At 39.6% G+C, this 24,657-nt stretch overlaps 1 protein-coding gene across 2 annotated transcripts in view; it reads right to left on the bottom strand.

The window, feature by feature from the left end:
- The window catches only part of PIEZO2 (piezo type mechanosensitive ion channel component 2), a 479,685-nt gene that overhangs the window by 181,160 nt on the left and 273,868 nt on the right, over window positions 1-24,657 (bottom strand). For both annotated transcript variants that reach the window (XM_055368035.2, XM_031003780.3), the window contains exons 5-7: window positions 19,067-19,229; window positions 4,821-5,031; window positions 3,171-3,384 (exon numbers count right to left, since the gene is read on the bottom strand). In XM_055368035.2, the coding sequence (XP_055224010.1) occupies window positions 3,171-3,384; window positions 4,821-5,031; window positions 19,067-19,229 (588 nt within the window). The remainder of the gene's footprint in view (window positions 1-3,170; window positions 3,385-4,820; window positions 5,032-19,066; window positions 19,230-24,657) is intronic.

The following is a 24,657-nucleotide window of genomic DNA, read 5'->3' as shown; positions in this document are numbered from 1 at the left end:
GAGTAAATATTATGTGAATATGCAGTATTAAAGAGGCTCCCCAGTTTTACTGTGTCTATACAAAATTCGTCTCTTATTAGACTGAATTTCGCTTCTCCAGTTGCCAGGCTAATACAATCAACTGAGCCAACTGGATTTAGAATAAGGTGGGAATGTGTGTGTGTGGGTGGGGGTGTGTGTGTGGGTGGGGGTGTGTGTGTGTGGATGCTTGTGTCCAGCACCAACTTTTACTTATTTTAACTGAATTTAAGTGGTCTTAAAGGATTTGACTGAATAGCTCTCTATAGCGCGTGCCCTCTCTCTCTCTCTCTCTCTTTTTGTTAGCACTGTATAGACACAGTCAGCCACAACTAGTTTTACCACGGCCAAATTTTACACATAAATCAATCAAAGCAAGGCCACTGGGCCCTCTCACACATTCTGTCTTTATAATTTACGATCACATTAAAACCACATTATGATGTCTTGAAAGGATGCAAACCTGTATTGCTGGTATGGTAATAATATTCATGTTCTTTTAAATTGCAGGTTCCTCATTTCTCAACAAGAAGACAAAAAGCACTACATAACTACCCAGAGGCACAGCAGAGAGAATTCTGGCACCGTCTTCACCTAACACGCACACCCTCTTCTACTGTTACAGTAGGTAAGTGGTCAGGCATGAGTGGGGCAGGAGAGGGCACCCCCCACCCACCAACCGGGAACGTCAGGAGACCATAAGGTGATAGTCAGGAGGTTTTTACACTGTTTCTCTAAAATAGTAATTGGTTGCAGCTGGGGGCTGGGGAAGGCAGTCTCCCAATATACAGAAAAAAAACAAAACTGGTGATCAACAGTTTCCCGATAAGACTTCAGGAGTTGGGTGAGTGGGCTCAAGCATGTGCAGTAAGAGGTAAAATGGCGGAGTTTAACTGGTACATGACCTTGTAGGAGCATTCGGTGAGGGAAGAGCACTTCAAGTGAGCATGCGCACAACTCCAGTAAACAGACTACATGCAGCCCCTCCCAAGGGCTGGCAGGCCACTGTGCATGCAGACAGCCCACCCCCAGGGAAGAATCAGGGGAAAAGGGACCCAAGACCCCGGAATCAAGCCAATGTATAAAACCCCAGTCAAAGGTCAAGCCGTGCACTTGATCTCAAGTCGCCTGCTTAGCCCACTTCCAAGTGTACTTCACTTCCTTTCATTCCTGCTCTAAAGCTTTTTAATACATTGTCACTCATTCCTGCTCCAAAACTTGCCTCAGTCTCTCCTGCCTTATGCACCTCAGTAGAATTCATTTTTCTAAGAAAGCAAAAATTGAAATTGCAGCAGATCCATGGGAATTCGCTGTCAGTAACATACTTTGGTGCTGCGAGACTCAGATGTGTTTCACTGCTAACATTACCATTTCTGTTCCCTTTCTTTTTTCTGGAACTGTCAATTATGAACCTTTCCTCATGCAAAGAAAAGTTCAAATAGGACAACGGATAACCCTATACTGATCACCTAGTTTAAATAATTTGATTTGTCTTCTCTCTGTTAACTATTCCTATGTATGTATGTATCTATCAATCTATTATGTTGGTTGTTAAGCCATTTTTAAGTTGCAAACATCAAGGCACAACTTATCTAAATAACTCACCACGTATCACCTAAAATAATGGCATTTTTCTGTCTACCCACAAAACCATTATACACCTAAGAAATCAGCAATAATTCTGTAGTATCAATATCCAGTGAACATTGAAATTTCTCCAATTTAACCCCAAAAAAGTTTTAAGAATTTGTTGTTGAACCAGGATCTGATCTACAGCTGTGCTTCACACAGGTTTAAGTATCTACTGTTCTCCTCTGAACTAGACAGTTACTGCCTCCACTCTCTATGCAGACCTCTTTTCCATGCTGATTTTTTTTTAAAGACCCATTCATTTGCCTTGCAGAATCCACATTTTGAATTCTTTTGATTGTTTTTCTTGTGGAGCTATTTAAACTGTTTCCTAGCCTTTATATTTTCTGTAAATGGGAGGTTAGGTCAAAAGTCTTAACAATTTGATGCTGTATAGCTCATCTGTTTGCATCACACTGAGAGGTGTGAAATGTTAAGCTATCTCATTTTTGATAATGTTGACTTCAATCAATTCCTCAAGATATTGATCACACCTTTGTAAAGATGTTATTTTTTTTCTTTGCAATTAGCAAGCACCAACAAGGTTCTACTTTGTCATTGTGCAACCACCACAACCTTTATAGTAATTATTTCAGGTGTGGACATAATAGAACATATCATTAAGGATTGATGAATAGTAATTCTCTAATTCTTTTATTCCTTTGCCCTGTCATTATCTAACATCATCCTGCATGGAGGAATTTTCTCTCATTCACTGAGAATGACTTATTAAAAGTCAAAGTAAATGCTAGATTCTTTACCTTTAATTCTCATTTTCATAGTAAGGATTTGGTGTAATAGTCATCTCCAATTGAAGCAAAGTATTTGATGTTTCTCCCTTTCTCTCTCACACCAGAGACTTACGTATTTTCTGATTTATTTGTTTGTTGGTTTGTTTGCTTTGAGACAGGGTCTCACTCTGTCACCCAGGTGGGAGTGCAGTGGTGTGATCATGGCTCACTGCAGTCTTGACCTCCCAGGCTCAGGTGACCCTCCCACTTCAGCCTCCTGAGTAGCTGGGACCACAGGTGTGTGCCCTCATGCCCAGCTAATTTTTTCGTAGAATGGGGTTTCACCATGTTGCCGAGGCTGGGACTTTTATTTTTAAGCTTTTACAATTAGTTAATGTTTCTGATGCTTAATTTGTTCTCGTATATTAGGCCCATGAAACGCCTTTCTAGCTGGATGCTGTGGCACATCCTTATTGTTCTTCGGTGTAAAATGTTCTTCCTGATCTTCTTCCCCAGCTGAGACTCTGTGTCTTATTCCTACACATGACAGCTCCCTGTCCTCCTGCATCCCAGCGGCATCTCCATCTGAGGAGACCACTGTCTTCCTTCCAGACTGTGTCATCCAATACAATGAAAGTGCTAGACTGCTTCACCTACCCCCACAAAATCTTTGCTTAACACAGCAATTGCCTGCCATCAAGAATAACCCCTGTAAATTCACAATGCCAAACCAAGGTCCCAAAGGCGTGGGGGGACAACCTCTCCTGGAAATGCCATAAGGATTTCTCTTACCTTGCATAGTAGTCATTGGGTGGAACTGCCTCTTGAAAGAATTGGAACTGGTATAAATAAAGTCCAATCAAATGTCCAGCAGTGAAAATAGCCAGCAGAACACAGAGACAGCTGAACAGCAATGGGTCGAACGTCCGGCACCAGGACCACCAGGTGCATAGACCCAAAAATACAAAAAAATACACAGATGATGTCAAAGACGGCAACATCATGCCTAAGGAAGAGAAACGTAATCACAAAGTCAGATAGAACTGGAAATTCACTTATCATTCAGTGAATGTGACTATTTGAAATTATGTGAATTTCCTTCAAGTGTTTTTAGGTTTTTTAAAATAGTAATTTTTAAAAATCATATTTGATTTATATAATAAAAATTAATGCTAGATTTATTGTGAAAAAGTCACATATGAAATGATAACTATAAATACAAAGATATACCAGATGATTAAAAAAATTCCACCTATGGCATCTGAACTAAGTAAATGTCTACTTTTCATACCAGTAGCATCTGCATATTTACTTGCCTGTTTCCATCTTTCTACTTCTCCCAAATTTTCAAGAATTCATGTATCTGTATGTCTGTTCCAACCTTTCCTGACACCATTTTCTTTATAATAATTTACTACTTTTTTTTTTAGTTAACTAGTACATCCTGGCCAATTAAACTCTCACTGTGCCATGCTTACTTTATTTTATTTTGTTTTGTTTTATTTTATTTTATTTTTTGTAGAGATGGGGTTTTGCCAGGTTGCGCAGGTTGGTCTTGAACTCCTGGGCTAAGTGATCCTCCCTCCTTGGCCTTCCAAAGGGCTCGGATTACAGGCATGAGCCACTGCTCCTGGCCAATAACTCCTTTAAAAGTGTTTTTAAGGAATCATCATAAATAAAGCCATCACCTTAGGGCAAAAGGAGTCTGTTTTATTGGGCATTTTGAAAGGACTCCTCATTAAAATGTTGTGGTTTATTTCTTGAGAAATTCTACTGTCTTTCCCCCCATTTTTTCCCACTATTAAAAAACAGCTAAGTTGCTGCATCTTTGCAGTTTGCTTGAGTCTACTCTAATACGCCTCCCGTAGCTCCGGGGCAGTGGTGAGCAGTGGAATGGAAGGAGGGAAAAGATCAAGATAACATTATTATGGAATAAGCGGTCCAAGTCCAAAATTTAAAGGAAGTGAGCGTCTGTGCTGGAAGATTGCAATCTAACTTAGGAAGAAAAATAGTCTATCCTGGAGAGTTATATTAAGGTGACTATGGACTCATGTAAGCAGACAGACCTCCAAAACCCACAATATGGCTTGTGATGGGTACATGCACATTGTTAATTGCAGCAGGTCACCATTCCAAAGCTCTAAGGAAGAAGATTGTTGTTATTCTAATCTAAACCTAGAAAATGGAGTCGCTTAGCATATATAGAAAAAGATTATTTTGCAGAGGTTAACAGAAACCATCTAAAAACATCAAAACTAGAACTAACCAGGAAAAATTATTTTGTGTGGTTTTTACACGTGGCCAGTTTTACAAGAGCTACAGTTATGATATTCGTGTGGTGGAACAGACTGTTTCCTTCATTTCTTCTTCAACCATTTCTCTCATTCACCAAAGCACTGCTTGTGCCTTTTGCTACATGCAGCCAGTGTGGGAGACACTCACCCGAGGAGCCCAGTAAGATGGTAACAACGACTTTCCCAGCAGTGGTGATCATGTTGCCAATGAACTCCTTGAGCTTAGAGGCCACAGAGGCAAGCCTGCGGAACATTTTTAACTTCGTGCTTTCTTCCAACTCGCCTTCAACACCATCTCCTCCATTGAAATCCTCTTCATAGATCAGTGCCTCTTCTGAATCAATTTTTTCTCCTCCAGCCTAAATAAATGACAAACAGGAAACACTCAAGTCCAGGAGCCTGCCTATCCAGCCAGCAGATTATAGAGCTTCTAATTCATGGGTCAGTCAACGTGGTGAATTTCACCGATCAGGAAAAAAAGGGAAGACAACCAGTTCATTCCCCTAAGGTCTCTGATAATCCCTGTGTAAGCCCAAGTAACTCTGATCTTTCTGGAAGAAGTAAACATAACAATTATAGGGTCCCTAATAACATGTCATATTCCCTATTTGTGCTTTTTTTTCTTTATAAGCAAAGAAGAAACTCTCTGAAACATCTATTAACAAGTTTAGTTTAGATCGATCTGGGTTTGGATCTTCAAATTTACAGAGTTGGCCACCAAGGTGATAGGAAGTTTGATAAAACTATCCACGGCTTCGACTGAAAGGTGAGTCCAATCAATGCTTAGGAAATTCTGTTTTTTTTCTAAGTTTATCTCTGTTCACTATTTCCATATTTCCTGACTGTGGAAGGATGAGTGGTCCCGGGCTTCTCTTGGCTAAACATAGAGCTGCTTCCTATCTCATCCTTTTAGAGAATGATACGCTGGTTCAAGCCTGGGCAGCTCAGCACCTAAGTGCTTTAAGCAGAGATTTAGGGAGTAAACACATGTACCAGAACATATGCATATTTCCATGTATTATTTTAAACTGGGTATGCTAAGGCATTTTTCCTTGTTCGTTTTGCGTTTAAAGAATAAATGGGAAAAATTCTTTGGCTAATTAGAATATTTCCCTAGAAGGGTTTTTTCCTTTTTTTTTTTTTAAGAAATCGTAAATAAGCGGCTGGGTGCGGTGGCTGACTCCTGTTATCCCAGCACTTTGGGAGGCTGAGGCGGCCAGATTACGAGGTCAAGAGATCAAGACCATCCTGGCCAACATGGTGAATCCCATCTCTACTAAAAATACAAAAAATTAGCTGAGTGTGGTGGCACGTGCCTGTAGTCCTAGCTACTCAGGAGGCTAAGGCAGGAGAAAATTGCTTGAACCTGGGAGGTGGAGGTTGCAGTGAGCCGAGATTGTGCCACTGCACTCCAGCCTGGCGACAGAGCAAGACTTCAACTCAAAAAAAACAAAAACAAAAAAGAAAAGAAAAGAAGAAAACAAATCATAAATAAAGCCATCACCTTAAGGCAAAAGGAGTCTGTCTGAGATGCATGAAACTTTGTGTGCATTTTTCTCTAGGCCGACAGACTTCATATCTTTAGTCTCACAAAGCTAAGAAGAATTGTTAAGCCCAGTTCAGGCATCTATTTAAGACTTAAAGAGTAGGGTCTGGCCTCTCCATGTTCCCATTTTTAATGGTTCTTTTTTGATATATTTAGGTCAGATAGTTACATAATATTCACTGATGGTGTCTGACCTCTTACTATGACCAAGTTCACGGGAGGAAGGCAGGGACTGGAGTGCCAGTGCCAAGTTCTAGTTAAGCGTAAAGCGGCCTTCAGGACTCAGAGGCCTTTTGTGTGCCCAGAAGGGTGCACACAGTGGGTGACTGGAGTTGACTATTGATGAGCCAAGGCTACAGGATGCACCCAGCCAGCCCTCCACCCACCTACACACACACACAGGGATTTAATCCTGGGCCACTTCAACTTGACTTCTACTGTATTTCATCATGACACATTTGTATATTTTTTTCTGAAGCAAGAGGAACATCTCATGCTCAATCAATAAGATTTTTCTACCCATACAGGGCCTAGTATGTCCTAGCATATATAGGAAGAGATATAGCAATAAACACGTAAACAAGTAAAATATTAACCAGCTAAATATCTCACAGTAATGAATGCCCCCTTCAGGGAGGTCGAATAGGGTGATGTGGTAGTGATAAACTGGGTGGCTGTTTCCGATTCAGAGCTCAAGGAAAGCCTCTCCGAGGAGGTGACATTTAAGCTAAGATCTGAATGTCACAAAGTTACCAGCCCTGTGAAAGTCCTGGCAAAGTGCATTCCGGGTGGAGGAAAGAGCTGGTCCAAGGCTTGGTGGCATGTGCAGAAAGACGGTAAGTGTCCCCAGGCCCGTGGCCACTTCCACTCCCCTAGAGAACAATTCCCATCTCATTCTCAGAGGATGACCTTGCTTTCTACTGCTCCCAGAGAGGAGCTGCCAGCTCCAGCCAGTACATCAGACCACCCACCTGCAGCTGGCCTGCCGCACATGCACTCTGCCCCCCTCCTGTAACAAGACAAGCTGCATGTGCTCCAGCCATGATGACTGCATCCCATCTGCTCAGGACACCAGGGAGAGAACAGCCCAGCCATCCTGGCTCTCTCTCCTGCATCACAATGTGCTTTCTTTCTGCTGGATCACCCCTGTTAACAGGCAAGGGCGCCTTGCTCTCTCACCTTAAAGAAACACATCCTTTCAACCCACGTTTGTCTCTTAAGGTGAAACACTCCAGAAGAGTGGGCTAGACTCACCACTCCATTTAGAGTAAAAATGCTTCCATACCTAATTTCTCTTGAACCTGCTCAAATCAGACTTTGATCTTCAACCACTCCGTCTAATGAGAGGCACACATGATTTGCTTTGCCACATAACTCTAGTTGCTCCTGGGACGGAGCAGAGGGAGGCAGCAGCAGGGAGGTGGTGGCTGTGCTGGAAGAGAGGGGAGGGAGTGGTGGGGCTGAAGTGAAGATCCTGTCTTTGGAGTCTGTTTTGGAGGTCAGATTAGTAGGAGCAGCTAGGAAGTTTAAAGTGGGGAGGAAGGATAGATGATAATCAGGGTAGCTCCTCTATTTTTGTCTAGGGAGGACAGACAGGAGTGAGGCAGATTGGAGACGGAGAGTCCACATTTCTGTTTTGAAAATTCAGTTCTGAGACCCCATTCAGGCATTCTTCTTGGAGGTATCCAGTAGGCAGCTATTATAGGAGTCTGGAGTGTTGGAGGGGGGCTGGAGCTGAAGAGGGCTTTTTGGAATTCGCCAGCATATGATGGTTTAAAGGTCAGTAGCCTGATGAGGTTACCTGGAGGGAATACAGAGATGGCCCTCCTCGAGGTGCTGCTGCCCCTAAGACCACTCTGCCTTTCCAGATCTATGCCATCTCCTTGCCTGTCAGCATTCCTTGCAAGAAATGACTAGCAGAATCCATAATCCACAAGCTCTCTTTGCCTCTTTGCTGTGGGACAGGTTGTTCCCACCCCTTAGGATGCCTTCTCCAGCTCCTAAGGCCCGGATCCCAGGGCAGCTCTTCCATTCAGCTTACTCCATCTCCCCACAAAGAAATCCACGCACCAGAGCTATCGCCAGGACACCCACACCATCGTCAACACACAAATGACCTGCTCATCAGGCATCTGTTGCTTCTTTCCCCATCACAACAGGTGAGCAACACATTTAAAATCTCCCTCTAGGAAGGAAGTTTGGCCAAAACCTTTAGTCATTGCACTTGAAAAAGAAGCCAAAGAAAGAACACAGCAAGGGCCGCCTGGGTCACAGTCAGAAACACACTTGTGACTTTCATAATAAATGCGTTCTTATTCAATTATAGAATTGCTACGGATGTAGATTAAATCAAATAGAAATCTCTGATCAAGATGTCTTTGTGAGGTTATACAAATGCATTTCCCTGACCTGTCTTAGGAAGGATTGGGCCTTTGTGATTTTTGTAAACATACCACTGTACTTTAGGGTTTTCAGCATTTTTATACAGAAATCCCTGGGGCTGTCGGTTGGAAATACTTTTTAAATTTGCCAAGCTGAGAGCCAAGAGCGAGACGGGTTAGACTCTGTGAGCCCCTACTGTCCTGGTAGGTCAGGGCCAGAACTGCCATTAGTCATGTCAGGCTGGCTTATTAACAGGCAGGCTTTTTCCCCCAAAGTGATTCGTCTGCTGAAGTATAAACACTGAACCTCTGAAAGAGCATGGACTCACTCTCGCATGTTTACTAACAGGCAGTCTTGCTTGCTGGAGCTGTAAGCTGTCCCTGCAGTGGAATAAAACTTCAATCTGGCCTTGAGGCTAAGGAGGAGGAAAGGCTGTAAATAAAGATTTAACTTCCCTGGTTCCTGAGTCATCTTAGAAACTGAAGACAAAATAAACTCTTTACAGTTTAAAAAGTCAAATAAATGATTATACAGATTATTGACCATGTCAAAATCTAAAACTTATTTAAAGATATTTAAGTCCTTTATCTCACCTCTTTAAAAGTTTATGATTTCAACAGGAAATCTTGTTATTTGCAACAACATGCATAAATCTAAAGAAGAATATGCTAATTGAAATAAGCCAGGCACAGAAAGACAAATACGGCATGATCTCACTTATACGTGGAATCTAAAGAAGTTGCACTGATAGAAGTAGAGAGTAGAGGGGTAGTTACCAGAGGCTGGGGAAGGAGGCCAGGGACCTGGAAAGGGCAGATGCTGATCAAGGGGTACAAAATTTCACTTAGACATGAAGAATGATTTTGGAGGACCTATTGCACTGCATGGTGACTGTAGTTTTTAATGTATATTTCAAAATAGTTGGCCGGGCACAGTGGTTCATGCCTATAATCCCAGCACCTTGGGAAGCTGAGGCAGGTGGATCACCTGAGGTCAGGAGATCAAGACCTGCCTGGACAACATGGTGAAACCTTGTCTGTACTAAAACTACAAAAATTAGCTGGGCATGGTGGCGCATGCCTGTAATCCCAGCTACTCAGGAGGCTGAGGCAGGAGAATCACTGGAACCAACAAGGCAGAGGTCGCAGTGAGCCGAGATCACGCCACTGCACTCCAGCCTAGGTGACAGAATGAGACTCAATCTCAAAAAAATAAATAAATAAATAAAACAAAATAATAAAAAATAAAATAGTTAAGAGAGGATGTTAATGTCCTCGACACAAATAAATAATAAGTATTTGAGATGATGAATATGCTAATTAGCCTGATTTGCTCATTCCACAATGTATACATGTATCAAAATACCACATTATGCCCCATAAATATATACAATAGTTATTAGTCAGCTAAAAATAAAATAAAAATAATAGAATACTGGAAAACGTAGACAGACAAAAGTTGCTGATTTCAACATTTGATAACATGTATTAGTGTAAGATCTCTCATTTCACATAAGGAAACTGTAGGTGCTATGGAATCAACTTTACACAAGGCCAGCCTGTTCTCTGTTAGGGCCCTGAATGAGGGCCTAAACACAAAGCTCTCATCCCACAATGAGACGGGATCTAAACCTTTGCGTCTCTGCATCTCATCCCACAACATCCTCTCACCCTACAGCAGTACTGGTTCCATTAAGCCGTGGCATCCACCATGATTTCCACTCAATTTTGGACAAAGAAGACACAATAAATCACTTTTGGTTGGACACAAACATCCATGTTTCATTACTCCCAAGCACTGTAAAAATCCAACTGGGTTGGAATAAATCCTAAGGATCACCTGGGGACCTTTAAGAGGGCAGATGACCAGGCTCAACCTCAAACTTACTAAATCAGAAATTAGGGGAATGAATTCCAGGAAGCTGTACGATTAAAGTACTCTCTGGGGTGACCTGAAGCAGCCCCTCCAGAATTCATGCCCTGGCCGACATTGGCAACCACTGATCAATGAATTCTCCATAGGGGTTCAGCTGAATAGGCACAATTTGAAAATATATTTTTTAAATCATATCCTAGCAGACTCCGTTATTTGGAAAATAGATTGAAATAAATTATCTCTGGAACCTCCTTTAGGTTTCAGTCGAGCTTTGGATCTCAGAGCAGAGCTTTTCATGCAGCTGAATCCATTTTTTTCTCTTCTTCATGGTTAAAACCAAGCTTTTAAAAACATTTCTATAGAAGTGTATCAAAGTCATATATAATGAGCCAAAAGATCTGTGAGGCAAAAGGAGCATTTTTCTGAAGTGTCATCAGTTGTTTATTCATTGTTTATTATTAAAAGTTAACAATTTATCTTAACAGAATGGGTTCATCTCAATACAAGAGCCAGAGGAAGGAAAAGACAAGGTTGTGACTCACTGCAGAAGATGAATTTCATCCCCAGGGTTCCCTTGTGAAAGGAAGCAGTGAGGGGAAAAAAGATAGATGTGTTTGAATGCTATTGTGTGTGCCTTATGCAAGCCTAACGTGATAGCATTTAATGGATAAAGCAAATATTTTATTCTGTTGCTAGATTTGTTTTGGGAAGATTATTCTTCCAAACTCATAAGATCAGCTTAAACAGTCCCTATTTCATTTGGAAAAGTGAGTGTATAGATGTTGCTTTCAACCACCATCTACAAAGCAATGAAAGTTTAATAAAGGACAGGGAAGGACAAACTGAATCAGCAGACAGTGGCCAGTTAGACCAATGCCTAAAGGATCTGTGGAGCTTTGAAAAAACTAGTCCAATTCCTACCACACATACTCCCCTACCCCTAGGATTCTGACTTCATAGGTCTGGGAACTATTCTGACCCTGCACTTGAACTTTTAAAAAACTTCCCAGGTTAATTCACCTACTTAGAATGGCAATAGTCTTTAAGAATCATCTGAACATCATTTGAAAGGGAAATGAACAATAATGGAGACTAGCCAAATACAATTGACTGTTTAAAGGCTTTTTTCTTCAAGATATTTTTGTAAAAATCACTTAATGGAACACCATCAAAAACAAATCAGCAGTCACACACACACACACACACACACACACACACACACACCCCTATATCATCTACTCAGTTCACATTAGTTCCAGAGGTTACTACTCATCCTGAACCACCTATTTTCTCTTGTAGGAACCAGCTAAGTGTAGCTGTTCTAAATGATTTACCCTGGTATTCACTCCAAAAATAAAAAATTTATACAGTGATGACAAAGGCAGCATTTTGAGGATGTACAATTCCTTCTTGGTGCTCAACAGTTTCCAGAAAGATTCAGAACCCATATAATTACTTGTGATAGACTAAGATGCAAACAAAACTCACATCTTTGATATGAAGGTGTCAAAATATTGAGCAGAGAAGGTACTGTTTCAGAATCAACAGTATTCCTTCCTATCTCCTCCATCTATCCCTCCCTCCACTCAGCACTTTTTTAACCAAGACTGGGCTCTGCTCCAAGCACAGTGCTAGGTCCAGAGTGGGATAACAAATGAAAATCCACATGGGACCCCAGTGGTTTTCTGAGGGACCCCAGTAGTCACTCAGGGAAGATATAACTACTTATAAATTGAGACTATAAGGTCCTAAGGACATTGAGAGAAAAAAGAGATTATGTCTGACTAAAGGGATTTGGAATGACCTAGTCTAGTTATTCCCAAGGTAAATGTGATTTTTTTAAGAAAGGACAAAAGTCTTGGCAAGCAAAGCAAGAAAACAAAAAACAGTTCTTGTTAAATATTAGTTTTTGTTTATCCTGGCACATAGTAGGCTCTCAGTAAAGATATACTGAATAAATAAACATGCCCATAGATAAAAAAGCATCCTTCTCTGAAGCCCTAGCAAGAAATGGTCAATCAAGAGCAGTTCACCTACATATCAGTGTGCCCTGGCAAAGCCCCAGAAGGGCAAGAGTGGGGACAAGAGCATCCATGCAAGAGTGAACTACACAGCAGAGCTCAAGAAAGACAAGATGGAGAAGAACATCTGTGCAAGAATAAACTGAAGAGTGAATCCCGGAAGGACAAGAATGAGAAGAGCATCTGTGCAAGAGTGAAGTACACAGCACAGCCCCAGGAGGACAAGAGTGGGGAGAAGAGCATCCATGCAAGAGTAAACTACATAGCAGAGCCCCAGAAAGACAAGAGTTGGGAGAAGAGCATCTGCACAAGAGCAAACTGTACAGCAGAGTCCAGAAGGACAAGAGTGAGGAGAAGACATCTACTTGAGATTGAACAGCCTGGAAGAGACCCAGCAGGAAGAGAGCTTACCCCAGCCAAACACAGAGAGAAGGGCAGGGTGGCTACAGCACAGTGAGGGAGTGGGGCAAAAGCACAGGGTGAGGACATGAAGGCAGGATGTGGCCAAACCATGCAGAGTCATGAGCATCAAGGTCAAGAGACTGAATTTTATTCTAGGTTAAAGGGAAACCAAAGAAGTGTTTTATCTAGGGAAGTGGCATAATTTAATTTTAATTTTACAAGAATAATCCAGATGCTGTGTGCAGCATCAATTGGATAGGGTAAGAAGGGAAGCTCAAGTGGGGAGATCCATTTAGAACATATTTTCAGGCCTTGCTGAGAGGCAGTGGCTGCTTGGTGAGGATTGTGGCAGTGAGTAGAGAAAAGTGGACTGATTTCAGACAGAATTTGAAGGTAGAATTCAAAGGATTTGTTGGTGGTGACAGACAAAGGCCCCAAGAAATCCATGTCACATCAGTGTTTCTGGCTTAAGCAGCTGGGTAGATGGAGCTTCTATTAACCTTGATGGGTAAGTCAGTGGGAAGAAGGAGTGGTGGTGGTAGGGGAAGGAGCTGTGTCTCCCGCTCCCAAACATATGACCAATATTTTCAAAGCAATATGGGGAACCTATTTACATTAAGTGGGTGGAAATTCTATTTCAGGGGTATTTACAATTTAAAGGAGGAAAGAAGTACAAAGAAGTGACTGAGATTCCTTGAGTGATGCAGGTTCTCTGGAGTTGGGATGGATAGCATGAAGGGTGGGACTCTGGTTCCTCTCATCTCAGCCCTACTCTACCCCCAAGAAAGGAACACAGGGGCTCTGCAATTGCCTCACACAAGTTTCCCATGTGGGTATTTGTGGTTATTTGCAATTCAAATGCATGAAATCACCTATCAAATGCTGCAAAGACAGAACAACATATTCCAAGAAATTGTAAAAATATTGATCTAAAAAGATTGTTAAAGGTGAAAGGCGTTTTTGGAGCTTTCATTCTTTGAAAAAGGCAGAGAAGAGGTACATGCTGTTAAATGTTGCTAAATTAATTAAATGGGCGAAATAAAAATGAAGATTAATCTGTAATCATTTCGTTTAAATAGTTTAAAGATACTTTAGCTGATTTCCTCTTTGCTAATTCTTTAAATCATTTTTATTATGAGTTGTATACTCAAGTCCATGCTAGGCAATGTCCACTCAATGAACATATTGTCAATAATAATATCCCTGCCTTTTTTTTTTGAGACAGAGTCCCACTCTGTCACCCAGGATGGAGTGCAGTGGCGTGACCTTGGCTCACTGCAACCTCTGCCTCCCAGATTCAAGCGATTCTCCTGCCTCAGCCTCCTGAGTAGGTGGGACTACAGGCACCCGCCACCACACCTGGTTAATTTTTTGTATTTTTAGTAGAGACAGGGTTTCACTGTGTTAGCCAGGATGGTCTCAATATCCCGACCTCGTGATCCGCCCACCTTGCCCTCCCAAAGTGCTGGGATTTTAGGCATGAGCCACCACACTTGGCCGCCTTTGTATGCAATGAAGGTGGCTCTCACTGACTGTCCCAAGGGCCTGCTCCACAGGTGTGCTGGTATCAGAGGACAGGATGAGTGGGCATCCATGCTCTCACCTGGTGACCAGGGATGTGGCTGGAAGACTCTGGGGGAAGAAAGTCAGTCATGGACTCAAAGTTAACTAGTCTGTGATAAATACCAAAACTTTCCAGAAGACAATAAATAGATCCATGACTTCCTACAATAAAAAATCGTCTCTTCTACTGAAACTAATGGCATCTAAAACTACTAGGAGTAAAACCTTTGTCCAAATTGTGAAAGTGTTTTCCCCAAGAAGGCAGACCAAGTGTCCGACATTTTGAGGTATGTATGACAGGAAGTTTTGCCCAGTTTCTGAAAGTGACCTTAAGGACCAGCAAAGGGAATCGCCCACTTTACCCACTAAGAGTGGCAGTGACAGCCTTTAGCACAACCACAAAGAAGGCTTTTCATTCACACTAAGTCATGAAGTGCAAAGTTTGCAAGGCAACTGGGCAGCCATTCAGCTTCTTACCATTCTGAGTGGTTCCATGTTTCAAATGATCATGTCTGTGTACTTGAAGAAATAGGATCCAGGAAATTTAAAGCTGGAGACTTTAGACTAAATCTCAGGCTAGAACTGAGCACATGTTGAAAGCCTAACTAGAAGACAATAAAATGATTGATTTCTCTCAGTCTTTGTCTCTTGCTCTTTAAAAAAAACAGCAACTTGAACCTCAGAGTTGAGACTTGAAGCACAGCCCATTTGGTCATGTCATGTGCTAGAATGCAGATGCTGTGACAGGCTAATAGATACTAGGAATTAGAAAGCAGGGTGCAAAATCTTTGAGGTCCAGAATAAATTTAGCAGGACTTAATATTGCATCCCTGAATTTTTAGCAGATGGGGATGGCTTATAATGGAATATTCTTTTTATCCTTCATATTTTACTTGTCAGTCTATTAAGAAGCTGCCTCTTTACACAGGCTAAGTCATAACTGCAAATCCTATTTGAATAAGCATTTGATTTATCAGAATTTGGCTTAATAATACATTAAAATACTATCTAAAAAATAAGGCCTCAAATCTCATGTAATAGCTAGAAAGAATTGTAAGCATAGGATTATATAAGATAATGTCAGTTTGGTGAAATGATATATTGTTTTATTATGTAAATAACCCTTTTCTACTCAATTTAATCTTCATAATACAACTCTTCTTATTTAAGATTTCAGATCAGGAAACTTTCTCCCAGTTATGACTGATTTGTAGATCTGCTTCTGAATTAAAATGAACAAATGAACAAGACCACAGATGTGTCAGTTGAGAAAGAACCTTTGATGACATTTGAGAAGAAGGGTTTCCTTGCTGAAGTTGGCTGTCAGTAAAATGCAGGAGCAAGGCACAGGCTCCCACTGCACTGCCATCTCCACTTCCACTGGGGGTTTTATGGGGAATCCTTGGATTTGTGAACACCTTTAAAACACCAAACTTGAGCCTTATCAAATCAGTGAAGATTACAGAAGACCCAAGAGTCTTCCCCAAGCATTAGTTGCTGCTTTAAAACAACACTGCTTTTGAAAAGGAATTCTCACAGGCACCAGCAGATTAATCCTGCCATTTCTCCACTGAGATAAATGAAAGAAGAAATAATGCCAGCAAACACTGTTCTTTCAGTATCCTTAAAAACCAAACATTCTAGAGTGCAAACTCCAAGATTTATAAGCAGCAGGAAATATGCTGTGGTGTCAAAAATAAAATAAATTCCCTGCTTATTTTGGCCAGGTACTTTTATTCCTCTCAGATTCAAGTCCAGATTGTCACATGGAAGCAATTTTTCCTTGTGAATTAATCTAAGAAGATTCACCCACCACCCTGTTCCTCCTGGGCTACCTGATGGGCTGGAACGTGACAAGAGAATAAAAATCAATTATGTAAAATAGCCCCAAACAAATGTAACTGAGAAGGAAAATAATTCCATAATTATGATATTTAGTATTTTCAATGTCCCTAATAAATAATGTTTAGATTATCTGTCCATCTTATTATCTTTAAATAATGTGATTAATAATACATAAGGCTTATTCAATATTCAAGCAAATTTCAAATGGAAGTGAAGTATCCTAAATCTATCTCTGAAAATTGAAATCAGGAAGAAAATGTGACTTTGGAATTAACCCATGTGACTGCATTGTGTTATTTTCTTCATCAGATGAATGGCACCTCATCATGACCTCATAGCCGTGGCTTTTTGTTGATCAATGTAGGCTTTCTTAGTCCTATGGCAAACAGCATTTGTCCTTGGTCATGTAAGTCATTTTTATAAGAAGCTTTGTAAATCATTCATGGTTATCTGTTATGAATGGCACAGAAGAGATTCTTTTACTGAGTGGGTTGGCCTCAAAATATCTTCCCATTTAAGTTTCAATAATTCTAAGAGGAACATTGGAATTGGAAATTGCACTACTACCTCTCAAATTGGAGAAGGACAAAATGAGCAGAGCAAATAGCAATTTATCTAAGCAAGCAAAATGAGCAGGCACTGTGGCAGGTGCTTTTTGTTAGAAATTTTATTTAGCATTCACAACTACTAGGTGATATAGTATTAGTGTCTCTCTTTTGTAGAAGAAGAAAGAGAAGAAACAATTGTCTCAGCATCACACACTAGGCGGCCTCCGTATCTGACTTCTAAGTCCACTCAATTTTCAATAATTATCCTTTCCCCTCCTTCTATAGTTATTATTTATGAGGATAATAATGCATGCGGGGCTTGAAATCTGGATGACGGGTTGTTGGTTGCAGCAAACCACCATGGCACATGTATACTTATGTAACAAACCTGCACTTTCTGCGCATGAATCCCAGAACTTAAGTTAAAAAACAAACAAACAAACAAAAACTTGCCTTTATAAATCATAAAAATAACAAATACCCAGTCTGAAGAATCTGAGTTACTGGTTTACTTCCCCCAAACTTAGGCAAATTTTGGTAAAGATTATTTAAATAAAGTCATTTTCAAACTGTAAATGTAAAAAATAGTCAAAATTTAAATCCTCTGTCTTACAATTGGAATGTCAACAAGAAGAAAAAGCACTCTTCCATTTTTAGGGCACTAATGTATGCCTTATGGTGTCAAGTCTTGAAAGTAAGATGTAAGTGGTTAGTAGTGACTTTGACTTTACTGTAATTACTGTTACACCAAGCATCATTTTAACATTTGCCTTAAAAATAGCAGAATATTGATAAGCAAGGTGATTGCATATCTTTTACCCATAAGAATTTTAGACAATATATATATTTTTTAAGACAGAGTCTCTCTCTGTCACCCAGACTGGAGGGCAGTGGTGTGATCTCGGCTCACTGGAACCTCTACCTCCTGAGTTCAAGTGATTCTCCTGCCTCAGCTTCCTGAGTAGCTAGAATTACAGGCATGCACCATCACACTCAGCTAATTTTTGTATTTTTAGTAGAGACAGGGTTTCACCATGTTGGCCAGGCTGGTCTCGAACTCATGACCTCAGGTGATCTGCCCACCTGGGCCTCCCAAGGTGCTGGGATTACAGGTCTGAGCCACAGTGCCTGGCTAGACAATATCATTTCTAGTTTGCATAGGTTTATTGAATTCTATCCCTCCTTTATTGTTTTTTAAATAAGCATACAAGGCAATTGTTTGCTTTCTTGTGAACCACATAAATCATTTTCCATAAGTGAGAATTTTCCTCCCTCAATGGCTTATTGGTTAACATTCTCAATATAAGTAACTTCGATTAACTTCAGTTTTATTAAGTGTAATATCTTGCCAAAGCTTATGACTGAAAACATTTAGTACTTGCAAGCGTTTTGCATCAAATGTCCAAATAAAATATTTTAGTCACTTTTTCCTTTATAAATGTTATCTTTACACTAATAAATCAATTACTCTTTAAACTGATGTCACCTAACCTCACCTAACAAAGTACAGTTATTAGAACATAACAGTGTCCTGAGGCTGGTCAGGGGGCAGCGTGAGAGCCGTCTGACAGCTCTCATACCCAAGGACGAAAATAGGACAAGCTTCCAATTCAGCAGTTGCTCCTGAAACCTTTCAACCAGCTAGCAAACATACATTTCGTTCATTATTTTTACCTTTACAATCGTCACACTTTTCCAAATATGTATGTTTTTCCCCCTTGGAGTGCTTTAAAACAACTTGATCAAAGCATGCCAAGTTAACACCACTCCACTGAGCAGGACAAGGTGCACAGACTGGAAAGCTGCCCTGCAAGGAGGAACTCATTTTTTTCCCTAAAACTACCAGATGTTACTTCTTTAAATATTCTGCAATAACTAAGTGGTACCCAGACCAATTGAACCATAACACTATGTATGACCTTGCACGGTTAGCCTCCGAGATAATATCACGTGATAGTTTGGTGGGTCAAAGCCTGGCCCTTACCTATGAACACCCCTGAGCCTGTCTTCTCATGGCTAAGGTGTGGACCAGAGTGTCTGCCCACTGGGACTGCACGAGGGTGTCATGCAATTTGACAGTAAACGTTTATGTCAAGCACTGTGAATCATAACGTGCTCTGTATGCTCAGCTGTTATTATCATAGTTCTGCAACTTATTAAGAGTCAAGGTCCTCAGAAATCAAAGAAGGAAGAGACATGGAGTTGGATTTACCAATTCTTCGTTTTCAAACTCCGGGTTACTCTGTGCTGCTTCGTCTGTCACAGGTTTCTGAACAATGTTTCTACAGAGGAGCCAGATGGTCAGACTAGCAATGAACATCCCGATGTCAGGTACAAACACTCTGATCCCATTGCCAGCATCAGCTCCCTTTAAGCTATAAAGGAAAAAAAAGGGGAGGGGAGAAAATTCAGTTCTTATATTTCTATGGTTAAACTGCCTTATAGGATGTTTTGGTCTTCTTAATGATTTAAAATAAAAGATGCTCAGTTTCTCCCTAAAAGGTACAAGAAAGCTTTTTATTGACCTCAGTGTCTCACAAATTCTACACATTCAGGAAGATTCCAGTGTTCCCTGGAGTTTCAGAAATATTATAAAGAACTTTTGAACCAATTCTCACTCCTAAAACATCCTAATGGACTATGTTTTTGTTAAATAAACCACATGTCCAGTACAAATGCAGTTGTTTGCAATCTAGCTGAAGCAGTCTAAAACTAAATACATACTAGCAGCTAGAAGATATTTTACTTTTGATACAAGTCAAAGATACAAGGAAAATAGAGAAAATGTTAAAGTAATCCTGGAATCCAGGACCTCTTCATTATTTTGTATACTTGGTTGATTTTGTCTTCTGTATTGTTCCAAGAAAGGTGGATCCAGTACATTTGTTCTTTTAATCCCAGAGAAACAACACTGAACTTAGAATATTTGAGTTCAAGTCCAAGTCTGAAACTTAGTAGTTGCATCCTGCTGGGGGCTTCTCACAGCCATCTGTTCTGCTGTGCTGAAGAAGTAATACTATTTGCCTTCCTTATTTTGTTCAAGTGACATGAGATACTAGGTCACGGTTTTAGAAGAAAATATAAATACATATACATGAAATAATGTTCGTGAAAGTTCTTTGTAAAGAATGAAACACATATTTTCACTAAGCCTACATTTTGAGAAGAGCAGCATCAATTGACATTTAGATAATTTTCACACATATAGGGCATTTTTGTTATAATTGAGATCCTGAAACAAATATATTTAATAATATAGCAGGCAGCAAAGGCCAGAAGGTGAAGTGGAGAGCAGAAAGGGCTTCAACTGGAAAAGGAGGAGAGATCTGTCTGGGAAGGTAATACAAACGCCATCTGTGATTTTGGGAGGCGTCCAGTGGTAATGAATATGGGAATGAGAGGCAGTATACTGAGTTGCCAGCATAGTTGGCCAGCACACATCACCTCAGCTGAAATGTGTTCTGGCTAAGCTCACTCTGCTGCAAGACACCAGAGCTTAATAGGCACTGGCAGACTTCTCACACCATTCAGCACACGACACGGGCCAGCCATGTCCCTCATCCGGTGCTAGACGCCTGCCCTGTGTGCCTTTGCAACACTGAGCGACTGGGCTTGCAGTGCTCTAGTGATGTGTAGTGCTGTAACCACAGTACCTATTACTATTATTAAAGCCACATGAAGAGCGATTCCTGGCATGTTCTCTGCTCACTCATATAATATAAAATAAGCCGTAACAAGAAAAAGTTAATGAAATGACTAGGTCATATGAAGAAAAAGTTATACAGACTTAGGTTTACAAAATGAGTTTAAAATAGGGAGGATACTGGTAGAGGAGTCAAGAGTCTGTACCAGCATTAAAACTTCTGGGGAAGATAAGACGATCCATGGAAAAATCAAGCATAGAACTTCAAAGGAGGGTTAAGTCTTTGAAAAAATGTTTATCAGAGATACAACTTACTTAGGGAAAGGAAGCAAAAGATAGGGCAATATACCATGTAAATACATACACACATATATATATATATTCATATGCACTTTAAGTGATTACACACTGTATTCGTTTACATTATATATTATATATTTTGGTGAAAACATTTAAAAATAATAAATAGCAAGAACCTTGGCATCTAGAAATAGCTACTGTTAATATTTTGGAAAATAAAAGTTATCAATAATACCTACCATTTTCTGAGCAGTTACTTCGTGCTAAGAGCTTTAGACACATTATTAATTAATCCAACCAACCATCATATTGAGTTAGGCATTATTATCCTTTTACACGTGAAAAGACTAAGGCTTCAAAAGGCAATCTAACTTCCCAAAAGCCACATAGAGAATAGAATTATACTCCATTCTCCTTACGTTCACTTTTATGCTTTCAACCGCTTTCCCATGTATGTATCCACATGGCCTTCCTTTCCAATCTTCCTTCTATACATGGATGTGCACATCTATAGTTACCAAAACTAAGTTCATTATTTACCTACTGTTTGCAAGCTGATTTGTTCATTTAACATGTCATTAACATTTTTACAACTCATTGATGATTTATTTTTATATATCATCATACTAATAGATAGACAGTATTTATTTAACTAGTCAACTACTGTTATAAATAGAATGTTTCCACATATTTGTTACTATAATATACATAAAAATTAAAACTTAAAGAGTCTTCTAATCTAGGATCTCCTAGGAATCAATCTTCAATCTAATCAGATTTGCTTTAAAAAATGGTCTAGCCTGAAACTATGACACTACTAGAAGAAAACATGAAAACTGCTAGAAGAAAACTATAAAACTACTAGAAGAAAATATGAAACTACTAGAAAAAAACACTGTGGAAACATTTTAGAACATTAGTCCGGACAAAGATTTTTTTGGGTAAGACCTCAAAAGCACAGGCAACAAAAGCAAAAGTAGACAAATGGGATTATATCAAGCTAAAGAGTTTCTGCCCAGCAAAGGAAATAATCAACAGAGTGGAAAGACAACCTAGATAATTGGAAAAAATATTTGCAAACTATCCAGCTGAAAGGAATTAATAATCGGAATATATAAGAAGCTGAAACAATCTAATAGTAAAAATAAACAACAAATTAAAAACAGGCAAATGACTGAAATAGACATTTCTCAAAAGAAGACATAAAATGGACAACAGCTTATGTAAAAAAATGCTCAGCATCACTCATCATCAAGGAAATGCAAATCAAAACCACAACGAGTTATCCTCTCACCCTAGTTAGAATGGTTATTATCAAAAAGACAAAAAAAAAATGCTGACAAGGATGTGGAGAAAGGGGAACCCCTGTATACTGTTGGTGGAAATGTATAATAGTGTAGCTACTATAGAAAACAGCATGGAGGTTCCTCAAAAACTTAAAAATAGAACTACCATATGATCCAGCAATCCCACTGCTAGGTATATACTCAAAAGAAAGGAAATTAGTATATCTAAGAGATATCTGCACTTCTATATTTACTGCGGCCCTATTCACAATAGTCAAGATATGGAATCAACTTGAGTGTCCATCAACACTCAAGAATCATGGATCAAGAAAATGTGTTGTATATACACAACGGAATATTATTCAGCCATAAAAAAGAATGAAATCCTGTAATTTGCAGCAACATGGAAGAAACTAGAGGTCATTATTTTAAGTGAAATAAGTCAGACACACAAAGACAATGTTCTCATTCATATGTCTGAGCTAAAAAAGTGGATCTCATAGAGGCAGAGAATACAGAGAGGTGGTAACCAAAGGCTGAGAAGGATGGCAGGAAGGGGGAGCGAGGAGTAGTTGGTTAATGAGAATAAAAATAGAGTTATATAAAAGGAATAAGTTCTAGTGTTCAATAGCACAGTAGGATGACTATATTATTAATAATAGTTTATTATATATTTCAAAATAGCTAGAAGATTTAAAATATTCCCAACACAAAGAAATGGTAAATGTTTGAGGTGATGGATACCCCAATTACCCTGATTTGATCACTTTATATTGTATGAATGTATCAAATATCACATGTACCCCAAGATATGTACAATTATTACAAATCAACTTAAAAAATGATCTGGAAGAGGAACTGTCCTGTGAAAGCTTAATTTTTACAAATCGCCTCTAAACTCTTACCCCATTTTAAAAAATGCTTGTGTTAAAGGTCTTAAAATACAGCAAATTCCTTTCATTTGGAGAAAGAGTAAGAAAATCCAATTAAGAGAGCTTCATCCAAACTACATTTATATTATAGTAATGAAATCTGATGAATGAATTCATCATAGGAAAATTGCAGAGATTCATTGTATACTTTTAAAGTCTACCTAACATGATTGAAAAGGGTAAACTAGAATTAATACCATTAGAATGAGAAAAAATGGGGATCAAGGAATGAGAAAAAATGGGGATCAAGAAAAGAGACCAGTAAGAAAAAAAGGCCAGGCTTGGGTGGCTGTTTCGGTGTGGGGCTGAGGTCAGGAGTAGTAGTAGGTTGGTACTACTCAGGTGGATTTTTGGCAATCGATTATTATAGCTCTTTCATGGAAAACAAATTGACTGTGTCATTTTATGAAAAGCACCATCCAAGTACAGTCGAGAGAAAAAGACTTCTTATATTAAAGTAACAAGAACTCCAGCTGTGGCCTCAGCTGCTTCTTACACCACAACAGACAGAGCAGGAAAGCCAGAGCCTTATACCTTTCCCACCTGTGGATTGCATTAAGCCCCAATTTGCAAACATCACTTTGAGGCAACAGTCTCAGCTTTGTGCTTCTTGGTCCCAAAAGAGACATTTTATAACATACATATATTAAGGGAATAAATGAATGTAGTTTGCTAAAGCAATTACTCCACCTGCTGTGATAGAATTTAGCTACTGAATCCAGAATTGGGCTGCGACCCCTACTTAGAATGGAATCATTCAGCCATAGAGGTGCTAAACTATTAACTACTACTCTTGGCTTGCTGAGTTAACAAAGCAGTGCATTCATAATACTGCCATTGCAGAAACAATGATACTTTTGAAAAGTATGCACAATAAACAGGTCATAGTCTGACTGATATGTCATTTGGAGACCGTCTTATCAATCGTGTTTCCTTCTTCAGTGCTTACTAAAGTACATTCATCAGAATGCCAGTCCTCAGAAATGCATTCCATTAAAACAAAACAAAACAAGACAAAAGACAAAAAAGAAACAGTCATTGGTCCAGTCAATGTGAGAAACTCACAATGCATACTATTATACTAAAAGACTTGAGAAGTTCTGTAGTAAAACAGTTACATTTATCTGACCTGGAAACCATTTCTTACCAGTTTCTTCTAAGACTATTACATGCGACAGAGCTAGTGTGCAAGGAGCAGCTTTTGGGAAGTGCTGGGCTACAGAATCTTCCTTGGTCTCTGTTTCTCTTTGAAATGAATGAATAATTTGGAAACTATACTAACATACATAATTATACACATACCTTCTCTATACATTTAGTTTTTAATAAGTCTTTAATAATTCGGAAGTCAGTAAATCTCATTTCATTCCCTCATCTAATCGCCCAACTACCCATCCGTTCACTAAGTCAGTCATTGAAATTATGGAGCTGGATGAGAATTAGAAATAGTCTAGTCCATTTCCTCATCTTATAGAATGTGTGGAAACCAATAAGTTTTGAATGCCTGGTTCAAATACACAGTTAGAGACAGAGCCTGACAGCAAGCTCAGGCTTTTTACTTTCTCACTTTGTGTTTGGAGCCAACACTCACTACATGGGCTCCCCTTGCCCATCATCCACCTAATGCAACAGGCCTCCTCAA

The sequence above is a fragment of the Gorilla gorilla genome, chromosome 17 (assembly GCF_029281585.2).
Source record: "Gorilla gorilla gorilla isolate KB3781 chromosome 17, NHGRI_mGorGor1-v2.1_pri, whole genome shotgun sequence".
In the NCBI taxonomy this organism is placed as follows: Eukaryota; Metazoa; Chordata; class Mammalia; order Primates; family Hominidae; genus Gorilla; species Gorilla gorilla.
The sequence above is the reverse complement of the archived record's forward strand: the minus strand, read 5'-3'. Positions and strand labels throughout refer to the sequence as shown.